Below are 13,630 nucleotides of genomic sequence, written 5' to 3'. Positions count from 1 at the left end.
GTGAAGTTTTAAAATATCCCAAAAACGTCTCACATGTAGATTCGGTAACGTTGCTCTTGCAAGTCACAAACTTTCGGGTCTGTATCCGACGTCGAAGCAGCATCCGACGGCTCAAAGAAACTTGCCTCACCTTTTGACGCTGAGCCCCCCACGATGAGCCGCTGCAGCCGCCGCCCGCTGCCCTCCCGCACCTCGCGCCTCCATCGCCCAAGTCCTACACCGCGCGCCGCGCCGCGCCGTGCCGCTGCAGCCGTCCGGCACCGCGCGCTGCGTTGTTGCAGCCCTCCTGCGCCGCGCCACCACCGCCATCCTGTGCCGGAAGAGCGATACTGGACCACGCGCCGGAGTTGTCAGTCGTGACTGCGGCAGCCGCGCTGGCAGGCCTGGAGGCTGACCTCATGCTCTTCCTGCTGTTCGCCGTCGTAAAATGAACCGAACCAGCTCATCCGTGGTCGTCCGGGCCTCCTCCCTGCTGCGTCCCGTTGGCGGCGTGCGAGCGGGAGGTCTGCGGCCAGCGCGGCAAGCGTGCGTGACTGGCGTGGCGAGCTCGCGGTCAGCGCGTGGGGTGGCGTGGCGAGTGGTCGGCCGGCATGTGGGCACAGGGCACGGCTAGCGGGCGGCCATCGCAGGCACGACATGCGGCGAGCGCGTGAGACCGTCGCGGAGGGCTGCACAGCGAGCGGCGGCCGTCGCAGACATGGGATGCGGCAAGCGAGCGCTGCCATCGAGGAGGGCGGCGCGGCGAGCTCGCGGCCAGCACCGTGCGTGCACGGCCAGCGCGGAGGGCGTCATGGCGAGCGGGCGGCCGGCGTGGGCACACGGCTTGGCGAGCGGGCGGCCGTCGCGGGCACAGGATGCGGGCGGGCGATGCGCGTGCCGTGACTCCGGCAGCCGGCAGACCCGGACCGGAGGCCATGCTCCTGCAGTCCTGCTCTCCCTGCGCCTGGCCGGCGTCCCATTGGCGGCGCGCGACACAGGAGGTCTGCGGCGGCGGGGCGCGTTGCAGGAGAGCTGGCGGCGTGAACGCGTGGACGAACGGCGGCGCGGCCGAGTTTCTCCATCATCTCACCGGAGCTGTGGAGCATGACGAGGGCGATGCGGTGACCTTCAGGGCCATGCGACGCGGGGGAGAACGACCGGGGCGATGCGGTGGAGCTTCGCGGCCGAGTGCCGAGGCGACGCGCTGGCCGGACAGCCGACAGGGCGAGCTGGACAGCAGCGAGGCGCGAGACAGCGCGAATGCATCTCCTCCCGGCTGCCTTCCCCTGTTCCTCACGCGACTCTATTTTTGCCTTGAATGGCTAAGAGGCCTTGGATCGACATTGAACGCACAAGATGAAGCGAAGTTACGGCGTGACTTTATTATGAAGCAAAGTCACTGAATCCTCATCCCAACCGCCGCTCGTCTCCCTCGTTCTCCTCCCCCACCCCTCCCACCCAAGAGTCTGAGAGCGAGAGCGAGGGCGAGCGCGAGCGCGAGATCCAAATCCGCGTTCAGATCCATCGCCGGGGGGCCGACATGATCCCGACGCGGCCCGCGCAGGCGTCGTTCCGCGACCGCACCAACGACTTCCGCGCCGCCGTCGAGAGCGCGCGCCGCCACGCCGCAACTTCCTCGTCGTCCGCCCCCGCGGCGGCGAGCAGCAGCTCCACCGGGACCCTCGATGGGTTGATCGCGGCCACGTCGGCTCGCTCGGAGTTCACCAACCGCGCGTCCAAGATCGGGCTTGGGATCCACCAGACCTCCCAGAAGCTAAGCCGCCTTGCCAAATGTATGGCCTCCGTCCTATTCCTTCCCCTACTTCCGGATTCGTCTCTCGCGCGTTGCTTCAGATTAGCTAAACTGCTAGTGGAGATCTCGGGACGCGCGTCGTTTATAGGATGCTTGGCTAGAGATTTACTCTGTAGGCAGTGATTGCTAGGTGTTTGTGCTTGTGTTTAGCTTGGGAATATCATGGCACTTTTGACCTGTACTGTTTGCATGATGTTTAACCGAATATTTTCTGCTATATTCCGTTTGATACTACAGTGTGATGTGCTCAGTGGCGGAGCTGGTGAATTTTGACGCCTAGGGCCACTATCTAAGTGAGTGAATCATCAGCACCGGTTTTACAGGCTTACCGGCTTAAATACTCTATAGATAAGAAAAGCAACAAAGAAAATGCATAATCAACAAAAAAAAACTGGATATAAAAGTAGTGAAGGATATACATGTGTTTCCATCTTTATGAATCAAGAGATCTGCAATGTACAGCATTGATTCATCCAATCTTAATAAAATATACAAACGGTGCCATCTGCTATGTCAGATGCATACATGAACACACCAATGGAATTTGGGTTGATCTAGATTGGGTGGATGGATGTTTACATTGGTTCAGAGGAGGGGCGCCACCTCTTGCTGGTCCGACGACCACCAGGCCACAGCAAGACGTGCATGCTATGGACACAGGCCGCAGTGCCGCGGCTCAACCTCTAGGTGCCGTCACGGCTTCACCTCGCTCCGGCCTCCGGGAGGGGGCTGCCGGCTGCGTGCCGCCGCGACGGACAGCTGCTAGTCATGCGCTAGGGGTTTGGACATTAGTGAGTGCGGAGCGCCTAGTGAGAGGCGGCGTGCGAGAAGAAAGCTGAGCGCTAGGGAAAGGGCCGGCGTACAGCGACGCAGGATGCCTCAGGCGCGAGGCCGAGCTGGGCAAAACTGGGCCGCGCGACCATGGGCTGCGAGTTTGGGCCAGGAGAATTTAAGAGGGACATAAGAGGTTTTCTGGGCCACGCCTAGGGCGGCCGTGGCCCTAGTGGCCCTAGCCCAATATCCGCCCCTGGATGTGCTTCTGTTTTCATGGATTCAGTGATGCCATTAGCAGTTTATTAGCACCGTAATCGGCCAAAACGAGCTAAGATAACTATTCTGTGTGTCAGCTTGCTACTCTAGATGCTTCAGTGTTGCATGCTTAAATGTGGCTGCAAGTGTGTCAAACATGAACCATAGTCTGGGCAAGGTACAGATTGATTTTATATCTTCTCAATTACTTTTTTGCTACTTAATGGTTGGTGCTGTTCTGATAGCATCAGATCTGATTCGATGCTGTTTCGATACTAGCGCTTTATTACTTCGTGTTTTAGTGCATTCATGTATCAAAACTTGTGCTTAATGGTGATGAAGATGAATGCTATTTATCTGCACCATATCACGTCAATGAGCATTAGCTTGGTTTGCGAATAGCTTACATGACTGGACGTCCTACTTGTCCAGGCAATGTCTGAATGGGAGTCCATTCTAAATGATTTAGCTACTCTGGCCTTCCATTTGTTATGCAAAGTAGAGTAGGCTGCGAAATCTTCAGCTTTGCAATTTTCCTTGACAAAATGAGTATTTGCTTGTTGCCACTTTTTGGTTATGGATTTATGTTCCTTGACGTGCCACTCTAACATTATGAATTCGTATTTTACTAAGTCCTTAATCATATAGTCTACGTCATTCTGACATGCTATGGTGCTGCCAAAAGATCTAATTTTGTTCATTAGTTCAGTGGCACTTGTGATGTATTATGACAAAATCTCACCAATGATATGATCACATGACTCTGAGTCTCTTATCGTGAACACTCACATATTATGCACTTATAAAGATTACGCCATTCTATGGAACTGATATAAAATGAATGTTTGCAGTGGCAAAGAGAACATCTGTTTTCGATGACCCTACAGTAGAGATTCAAGAGTTGACTGCAGTTATCAAGAAGGATATCACAGCTTTGAATACTGCTGTTGTAGACCTACAAGCTCTATGCAATTCACAAAATGAGAGTGGCAGTCTCTCCAAGGACACAACAAATCATTCCACTACAGTCGTGGACAACCTTAAAAATCGTCTGATGAGTGCAACAAAAGAATTTAAAGAAGTTCTTACCATGCGAACAGAGGTTAGATACAATTGTTTGTTTCCTCAATTATATAGTGCTCCTTTCCGCCCTTGTAAAGTCTTTAGCAAGATGGTTGCTTAAAACCTTTGTTTTCTTGATGTGCAGAATTTGAAGGTTCATGAAAATAGAAGGCAAATGTTCTCCTCGTCAGCTGCAAAGGATGCGTCAAATCCATTCATCCGTCAACGACCCCTTGTTGCTAGGGATCCATCAGAGTCCTCTGTGCCCCCAGCACCATGGGCCAGCGACTCTGCATCTACCCCATTATTCCAGAGGTACTGTTCACATACAAAACTCGATGAATTTGTACTTTCACCTGTCAGCAGCCGTTCAAAATCATCTTATTTCTGTCCTTTCACATGCTATGCTAGCTGTATGTTGTGCATTGGGCAGCTAACGTCTTATTTGCTTTAGTCTATTCAAAATCACCTGAGTTGTCCGCTATCATATAGGTAATGTGGTACAAAACAGATACTGTTCCTATAAAATTTCTCATGTCTGACCAAGTACAACAACCTTCCTAATCATGTTTACAATAATTCAATGCTATGTATTGCTTGTTGCACTGCTTGTTTGAGTATTTTCTAGGTTACTAGTTTGACGGAACAACCTCAAGTCCTCAATGCTTATTCATGAAATTTGTTAAGTCATGAAATTTGTTAATATACCAATACCATGCGGACACCGGTTCATTTGGTTCACATTTCTGTCTGTATTGTTATTTGAGGTCATGAATGCTGGCACACATTTACATATTGAAATAAGCTAATCTTTTTTATTTCTTGCCTCTGTGGCGCCCTGAAGTTTATGTAAATTGGCTAGACCTACACTTTTGGCAGAATGCATCTGTTGCTTAGCCATCCGTTGTTTTTGTGCTTCTTAAATTTGTGGTCCCGTTCACCAGGAAGAAGACTAATGGAGACCATGGGGCATCATCATCATCATCTCAGCCTTTTGCACAGCAGCAGCAATTGGCAGTACAACAGGACAGTTACATTCAGAGCAGAGCTGAGGCTCTTCAAAATGTGGAATCAACAATCCATGAGCTGAGCAACATATTTACACAGTTGGCGACCATGGTTTCTCAACAGGGAGAGCTAGCAATCAGGTGAACTTCGTTATCCAAATTTTATTCCATCTATTGTTCAAGGTGAGCATTAGTATTAATATATCATGATCTCACCTAGAGAATCTTATGGCCTTATCAAGGAGGAATATTGTCTGAAATGTTGATAATGAATTTGAGAATTTGCTGGCTGCTGGTTGTTTGGGTAGCTTGTAAGTAGGCACTGACACTGTTTGAGAATTTGCTGGCTGCTTGGTTGTTTGGGTAGCTTGTAAGTAGGCACTGACACTGGCACTTGAACAGTACCTACTGCAAGCATTATGGTTAGATAGGATTTGGAATTTCTATTTTTCTTAATAAGTAATTAGATTATGAGGATAAGGTTAAGTTAACCGGTATCCTATATATTATTCTTGAACTTTTATCTAGTTAGTTAGAAAAGTAAGGTATGGTCCATTAGGAAGGTGGAGACTGTTGTTAAGGGTCAAGACAGTCCTTGGGCACGTTAACAGTACCACGGCACTGTGGCACAAGCACGGTCAAGGAGGCCTTTAAACGGTACACTATGTGCCAAATTAAGATCAGGGGAAAAATGAACCAACTTTTGTAGCTTGCTGATTAGAATCTCGTGGCATCCGTGATAAGTTTGGCATTGGTAGAAGCATATATCTTCCTGGACCTTACCCCCAAACAGCTCCTGTATTATCAGTCCACACTGCCCCTATTGTATTGCATTGGTGTGGTATTGGTGTGCCCTATTGGCTATCTTGTATTAATGGCCGTGTTGTCCATGACAGAATTGACGAGAACATGGATGACACATTGACTAACGTGGAGGGAGCACAGGGCCAGCTCCTGAAGTACCTCAACAGCATTTCATCCAACAGGTGGCTGATGATGAAGATATTCTTTGTGCTGATGGTGTTCCTCATGATCTTCATATTCTTCGTCGCTTGATCTTCTGTATCATTCTGCCCGAGATGCTCTGGCTGCTATGCGTAGTATTCTTTTATTTTTACTCATACTACTCTGTGTATACAATTTTCACCCTGGATGATAAGCAATCGTTCACCCTTTTGTGGGTCATGTAAATTGGGAGGAGTTCCAGTACTTATACGTTACTCTTGATTGGTAAACTTCATGGACAACATGGTCAATCAGGGCTACTCCGGCACCTCCTGTAGTCCCATGTCCTTGCATTACTACACTTGCCAAAATTATCCTCTGCCTCATTTCGTTTATCTTATATATACCTCTTCTGTTCCAATAGAGACTACCTTTGAAGCCTGTTTGGAACATGAGATCTTTTCCCTTACGTTTTCACTACAAAACTGAACTAATTTCTGTGAAATTTTCCTGTACGATTTTCTGGTCTGTGTTCTAAACAGGTCCTGAATGTTGCCCTGATCACTCTACAATTCTATGGAATAACATATTGTAGTAGTCTGATGATTTGTAAGATTTGATTTGATGGCGTAGCGGCACTACTCATCATAGTAACTGTATCTGGGATGCATCCCGTTTCGTTTTTGCTGAAAGGTGCTACCATTTTGGCAATTTCGTTGGGATTCATGTGAGCCCACTTGATAAATTTGACGGTAACATTTTACTGCCTTGTGCAAGCTGGTGTAACCTTTTTCCAATTGGACAAACGATCACTCGCATTGCATACTGTGGATCGGTTGACTAGATGCGACAACTAATAAAAAATAAAAGATACCAAATTCTCAGAAACCATTACCCTACCCAAAGACAAAGAAAAAGGGCTAAGCTTTCGCTGGAATACTAGAACTCCGATAAAAAAAAAGAATACTCGAACTCGAGAACGAGAAGACACTGCTGATGAATGTTCCGTCAGTTGACTGCTGTGCTGATGACTTCTCAAACCATGTATGAAATGTCTCTTCGATTCTCACGTAGTCTCTAAAATTTAATACTGTTCTCAGTGGGATCGCTGTAAAAAAAAATGGACCTATCATTGTTGTGCACCACCTGATTACCCTGAGATTGGTCTGCCTGACGCCAATGATTCAGAAAGAACACTCCAATTTCAGGACAACCGTCTCTGAAATTCGTCCGAATCTTCCAGGTGACGTGCTAAATTTTGGCTGTCTCATATCACTAGCCACCTCCTAATTCTGAACGACCAGCGTTCCAAAAGGAAGGGAAAAAAACTCCACCATTTTCCTAAAAAAGGGGAACTCTCAGAATATCTGAAATCTCGAGGCTGGAAAAGGTGCTACGTCGTTTCCTGCTGCTAGGCTCAGCACAACTGGAGATGAGATACAGAACTGTACCGTTGCCTTGTCCTTGTACCATTTCGCTTCCCCGTTTCTGAAACTTTCTAGGAGCTTAGCCTTGCCCGGTCAGAAGCTTAAACAACCAGCAGCAACATTTTCTATTCGAGTTTGAAACACTCAAACAGAACCCTTTATATCTACGATATATTTCTGTGACTTCAACTCTGATTGCAGAGAAAGAATGGCAAGCATCAGCTCAGGTCAGGGTCAAACGAGACGGCTTCAGCCTCCAGTACCTCTATGATAGGATAGGCTCTAGCTACCAAACTGTGACTAAGCTCCTCGCCAGCCTACTATCACACGCCGTCTCCACATGGAAAACTTCCTCAACTTTGGGCGCCCGCAACACGCCGCTTCAGCATGGGGTCCCATAGGAAGCCCGGGCTGGGCAGTTTGCTCAAATGACCAAATGAATGCATTTTCGTGTAAGATGGCCCAAGTCCTTTATTATGAATACAAATGTTACATCACCACTTGCAATTCTTTGGGGTGGATGTACAATGCCCTTTAGGCGCTTGAGCACACAGGACTTACAGTCAGTTACAACTACAATCAGGCAGAACCTAGTTTTAAACATTATTATACAAAGCAAAACTATGTTGACTATACAATAGCTCCATAATAATCGTCGAAACTTAACCAAAACAAAAGAAACTATATAATGTACAAATGAAGAATCTTGCCCGTGCTGGTCAGCTTTGCCGTTCGGCAAATGCTGCTACAGCCTAGAAATAAGAATCATCGTCAATGCCATTGTAGGCTTCTGCGCCATCGTCGTTATAGCCCCCATAGTTGTAACCATCATCAACTGTTTCACCATCAGCATTGTCCGGCCCAACAGTGCGTCGAAGTCCATCTCTTCTTCCTTACTTGCGCTGCCAACTTCATCTCTAGTCTGTTCGCAGAATCAATCACCGCCGGGTCAGAAAAATGTAGCATAATGGACGATTACAGAGTCAGTGTTGTTAGTTCATTTAGTTTTTCAAAATAAAATCAGCTACACAACAAAAAATCTTTAAAAAAGTACTGCAGAATAGTTTTCGACTCGCGGCAGGATACAATTTGTAGATTCTAAATTTTAAGCATAAACAAACAGGCATACCTTGTACAATTCGCCAACAGCTCCCTCATTGATCTTTGAACCAAGTCCCTGTGAGAAGAGACGTTGAATTGAATTTCAGGCTTTCATGTTTGTTTGCACATCAGGTTCAGAATGTACATGCAGTGTTCAAAGGACAAGTTTATTTTGGATTGTATGTGACAGCACAAGTGAATACCTTCCGTTTCAGCATGTTGTATGTGGCTTCTGCCAGTGTTTCAGCAAAAATGTAAGCAAGTATGCAATGAAATAGGAAAGGCAGAGCTCAGATTAGACAAATGAGGAAATCATCACAAGCAATGACCTCAGGAGTTCATATTTCATAAGTAAGAGGCAGTTCTAGCTGCATAGGCAACAAATAACAACTCTCATTGACGCCTTCCAAAAAATACAGAAAAGAGAATAGGTAGGAAGAGATGGGGAAAAAACAGGAATAACCAATTGACCTAGGTAAAAGGAGATGCAAAAAATACAGTGCAGAATGCTAGATAAATAATAGCAATTTCCAGTGACATTTCTCTGTAAACCAATATGTTCTTTTAAAGGTTTGTAAACTTTCTATCGCAGTAATGGAGAAGGTAAGAATTTCTTTCAATGAAAACAGGATTTTTAGAAGACTCAAAAACATGCCAATGATCATTTGTTCATCAACCTGGAGCTTCAAGGCATGCCGAGAAATTAGTCACTCTCAGCAATTGCATAATATAAGTAACAGGTCATGCCCAGTACCTCACAAGCGAATAAACATCATATCATATCCCGGAGCAACAGGCATGGACTTTTCATCACAGGCTGAACAAAGAAAAAAAAGGACCACGCACGGCGCCGCAGCGCAACCTAGGAGCGCCGTCGCGGCCCGCCAGCGCCTCGCACCGTGAGCCGGCGGCGCTGGTCCGGCTGGCACGGGTTACGTGGACCCTGCTTCTCCTCGGGTTTTGTAGGGGAGAATGCTACTTAAGTACAAAGGTATTATTTTCTTGCATGTAAGTAACCAACAAGGTGGTGTCAGGGAATAGTCTTTCTCAATTATTTGTGGCAGTAGGGTTGCCATCCTGATGACCTTAGGGTCTGAGCAACAGGTAACTTACATCTGGGATTAAGCATGGTGACAAATTTTTGGTTATTTCATTTCTGAAATTTGCCTCAGCCAATTAGAGGATACACCTAGTTTGGAAAATATGCTGCCTTCCAATTTAACAACACTCAGATGCAGTTGTCAAAAGTGATTCTCCACAATTCCTCAACTTTGACAAACCGATGAACATGCAGAACGATTGCTTGATGGTTTAAATTAGAAACATGGTAAAACCAGTGGAGTAATTGATTATGTAAGGTTCAGTTGAATAAGTGAAGAGAGACAGGGCAGGATAATTATAAGGATGTAAAAGAGAGGGGCAAAGGCGAAGCACAAGCGAAAACTTGAAACCAAACTACAATGAAATGAAGGCCAGAGCTATGATGCTTAAATTACAGGTTTACACAAATGAGATCTATATAAGGCTGATAAGCAAAGCTGATCAGATATAAACAAATGCAAAGCCGATTTTGAACAAAATATAGTCATGGCTCATCAGCAATGGGAAAACAATGGAAAATAAACAACGTTGACATATGGAAGCTAAAATTGAGAGGCCTAAACGTACGCACTTGGTAATTTTTTCGTTAAGAACACAAAGAGTAAGCACATGTTTGAAAAAAAAAATCATTGTTCATGACAACGCAAGCTTATCTTTAAACAAACTGCATATATTTTTTCAGCATCAATGGCATTCAAATATGGTGGACAGAAAATGCAAAATAGCAATGGCATGGAAATACGGTCAGGTTACCTCATACACATTGTCATACACTGAAATTGGAATAGCTACATCATCAGCAATGGCATATGCTCAGTAGAAAATAAATATACCAACAGCATAGGCATATGCGTATATATGTTGAAAAGGCTACAACAGCAGCACAATGAAACTCCCATCCTTTGTACCTAAATCGTAGACGAACCCTAAGGAAGAGAAGCAAGGAAGCTGAAAGCAATCCGGAAAAACAAAAACGAAACCAGATCAGAAGAAGTGGCAAGCATGTAACCAATTTGCAGCATGCGTATAGGTAGCTAGGGTTTCGGCAACCAGAGGAGCACACGTTCCCCGGCGGGAGGAGGCGTTAAGGAGCCCGCGCGCGGAGGATGGGGGGGAGGGAGGGGGCCGCGGGGCCCCACCCACGCCGGCGCGCCGCCTGCAAGGGGCGCCGCTGCGTCGCGTCCACCGCCACCTCGGATGGGAAGGGGACAGAGAGAGAGGAAGGGGAGGGAGAAATGGAGGTAGGTGAAGGAGGGCTGAGGAGGAGGGGTGCCGCCGCTGCAGCCCGCTCGCGCCGTCGCGCTGCCCGCGTCGGAGGGAGACGGGGAGAGCGAGAGAGAACAAAGAGGAGAGAGGAGGGGGCTAGAAGCTAGATGGAGAAGCGGAAGCTGCGATTTATATTTGCTTCTCTGGATTTGGAAGAGAAGTGGAGGAAGCAGAGGAGGACCGAGAGAAGCCAGAGAGGAGCGCGAGAATCCGCTTTTGACAGAATATGCTCCAAGTGATCTGGGACGCACGGCTGGAAGATCAGACGGTCAGGAAAATTTCGAGCGATGTGGCGGCTGCTTCTGCTCGAGAACCCCACACAGTCTTTAGGGTTAAATTGTGGACACATTTCTATAGAAAATGAGCATTTTAGTCCTTTCAACATTCGGGAATCCCAATATGAGAGGATGATTATTCCGAGTCTGACGCACCCTTAAGGTTCACTTGACGTTAGGCTTCTCAAGGATAACTTTGTTGGACACCTCGGACCACGCGGTCATGCCCTCCGGCTTGCCGAAGATAAACTTGCATGGTGACATTGACTTGTGAGTGTCCGTCGATAGAAGATGCTCGATAGTCCACCGAGGAGTATCCTACGATGGTAGATTTATCGTAGAGGTGAGCGAGATCAGAAACGAGATGGTAATACAAGCACCAAGACACAAGATTTAGACAAGTTCGGCCGCCAGTATGACGTAATACCTACATCCTGTGTTCTGATGTATTGTATTGAGATGTATCGATCTGTCCACTAGGGGACCCCTGCCTCTCCTTATATACTCTGAAGGAGTAGGGTTACAAGGAAAGTATCATATTTGGTACTATACAATAGCTTGCGGTGCACGCCGAGCAGCGTCGTGCACGCCTTGATCTTGTGGGCTGTGCCACCTCTGATGGTGCGGCCTATGTCTTGTCTTGTGGATATCAGAGACCATACCCCACAGCTAGTCCCCAAGCCTGACAATAGGTGACGTAGTCACGTGGGCCCAGGGTCAGAAAGTAGAAGACCAGCCGAGCAGACAGTCAGTCCCTGGACGTAGCCTCGAGATGAGAACAAGCACATTCACCGCAAGGTGAAGTGTTCCCACTTAGTTCCCCGAGCCTGCTAGAAGATGAAGAATGAATCTTGTAGCAGGGTCAAAGAAAAAGAAGTCTGAAAGCTTTGCCAATGTCATCTGACATGCGCGTATCAAGACCCCAGATGTGTTGCCCAAGATCAGCACCCTGATCCAAACAGCATGGAACAGCTTGATAGCAAACCGATGAGGCGTAGCAAGATCCGTCCACCATGGGCGATGTCCGAGCGCCGAGGAGTTTTCGGCATAGCTGGCGATGTCCGAGCACCGAGGAGTCCCTGGCGTAGCTGGCGATGTCCCAGCACCGAGGAGTCCCTGACGTAGGCGGCGATGTCCGAGCACCGAGGAGTCCCCAGCGTAGCTGGCGGTGTCCGAGGACCGAGGAGTTCCCAGCGAAGCTGGCGAGGTCCAAGCACCGAGGAGTCCCCGGCATAGCTGGCGAAGTCCGAGCACCGACGTAGCTAGCGATGTCCATGCGGTAAAGTGTGCCCACTTAGTCCTCGAGCACGAAGAATCCAAGCACCGAGGAGTCCCCGACGTAGCTGGCGATGTCCGAGCACCGATGAGTTTCCGACGTAGCTGGCTATGTCCGAGCACCGATGAGTCCCCGACGTAGCTAGCGATGTCCGAGCACCGAGTAGTCTTCAGCATAGGCGGTGATGTCCGAGCACCGAGGAGTCCCCGGCATAGCTGGCGATGTCCGAGCACCGAGGAGTCCCCGACGTAGGCGACGATGTCCAAGCATCGAGGAGTTCTCCGCGCAGCTGGCGACGTTCGAGCACCGAGGAGTCCCTGGCGTAGGCGGCGATGTCCAGCATAGCTAGCAACTTCACAGCGAGGAATTCCCAGCGAAGCTGGCGAGGTCTGTGCGGTGAAGTGTGCCCACTTAGTCCTCGAGCACGAAGAATCCAAGCATCAAGGAGTAACCGACATAGTTGGCAATGAAGCACGAGCGACGAACAGTCTGGTCAACTGGTCGGCGGTGAAGTGAGCATTGAGTAGAAGCGACCGGTGAACAGTCCGATCAACTGGTCGGTGACGAAGTCGATGAACCTAGCAGTCCGACCAGTTGATCTATGGAGAAGTCCGAGCATAAGGTGGTCCGATCATCTGGACGACGATCCTGCAATACAAACATGTAGAACGGGTAGTACATAATGTAAAAATTTATGAACTCCGGAGAAAAAACAGCAATGACGATGAAATAGCATATGTAGCTCAGCGATCAGTTGGTGTGAAGATGTTTTTATATTTAATACAAACCGACAAAACAGTTAGTGTGTAGCTGAGTCTCCAGCCCTAGCTAGCCCATAGTCCATAACGTCGAGCGCGGAGCCCGTGCACGTGTAGAAGAAACAGACATCACCAAGGAGCCGCTGCCGACCACCCATAACGTAGAGGGCAAATGCTCGTGCACGTGTAGGGAGGAGTCCGAGACAGGGCCGTCTCTGAAGGTGTCCGAGCATCAACATGACTGTTCGGGGGTTCAGAAAATCGTTTGGAGAGCAAACATGGAGAAAACAGTTCGGAGAAACATCATGGCGACATACGGAGATTGGAGAATATTTAGGAAAATATTAAAGCGTGACTTAGCTTTAGACAGAATGTCTAGTTAGCGACGTATGGCGTTATCTGATCGGCGTTGACGGCGAGCACTTGGTGGGCGGTGAGTTGTTGGTGAAGACGACCTTAGAGGTGGTTCCGAGATCAGATCTGCTGTAGTGGGGGCTGGTGTAGCCAGCGATGAATCATCGTCGTGGACCGACATGGATCTCCACGAGATTGATGACAAGAACGCGTTGTTGATTTGAGGTCCATCTGGCT

General features: G+C 48.3%; 1 protein-coding gene and 1 long non-coding RNA gene across 2 annotated transcripts; one reads left to right on the top strand and one right to left on the bottom strand.

Moving 5' to 3' along the window:
- Positions 1-1,430: 1,430 nt before the first annotated feature.
- Positions 1,431-6,383, top strand: LOC136517254 (syntaxin-32-like). The gene is made up of 5 exons (XM_066510795.1): positions 1,431-1,772; positions 3,673-3,923; positions 4,029-4,198; positions 4,828-5,031; positions 5,787-6,383. The coding sequence occupies exons 1-5, from the start codon at positions 1,520-1,522 to the stop codon at positions 5,944-5,946; spliced, it is 1,038 nt and encodes a 345-aa protein (XP_066366892.1). The 5' UTR covers positions 1,431-1,519; the 3' UTR covers positions 5,947-6,383.
- A 1,388-nt stretch (positions 6,384-7,771) lies between these two features.
- LOC136516942 (uncharacterized) lies at positions 7,772-8,642 on the bottom strand. Its single transcript, XR_010774154.1, has 3 exons — positions 8,567-8,642; positions 8,392-8,439; positions 7,772-8,184 (listed from the first exon to the last, which is right to left on the bottom strand). It is a non-coding gene; the product is annotated as an uncharacterized lncRNA (long non-coding RNA).
- Between the last annotated feature and the right edge of the window lie 4,988 nt (positions 8,643-13,630).

This window comes from Miscanthus floridulus, chromosome 17, assembly GCF_019320115.1.
Source record: "Miscanthus floridulus cultivar M001 chromosome 17, ASM1932011v1, whole genome shotgun sequence".
Taxonomy (NCBI): domain Eukaryota; kingdom Viridiplantae; phylum Streptophyta; class Magnoliopsida; order Poales; family Poaceae; genus Miscanthus; species Miscanthus floridulus.
This window is presented reverse-complemented; position numbering and strand designations above follow the sequence as displayed.

Coding starts and splice junctions, on each gene's coding strand:
- LOC136517254 (XM_066510795.1), top strand. CDS start 1,520: ATGATCCCGACGCGGCCCGCGCAGGCGTCGTTCCGCGACCGCACCAAC. Junction 4,199..4,827: donor TCTACCCCATTATTCCAGAG/GTACTGTTCACA, acceptor CCCGTTCACCAG/GAAGAAGACTAATGGAGACC. Junction 5,032..5,786: donor CAGGGAGAGCTAGCAATCAG/GTGAACTTCGTT, acceptor TGTCCATGACAG/AATTGACGAGAACATGGATG.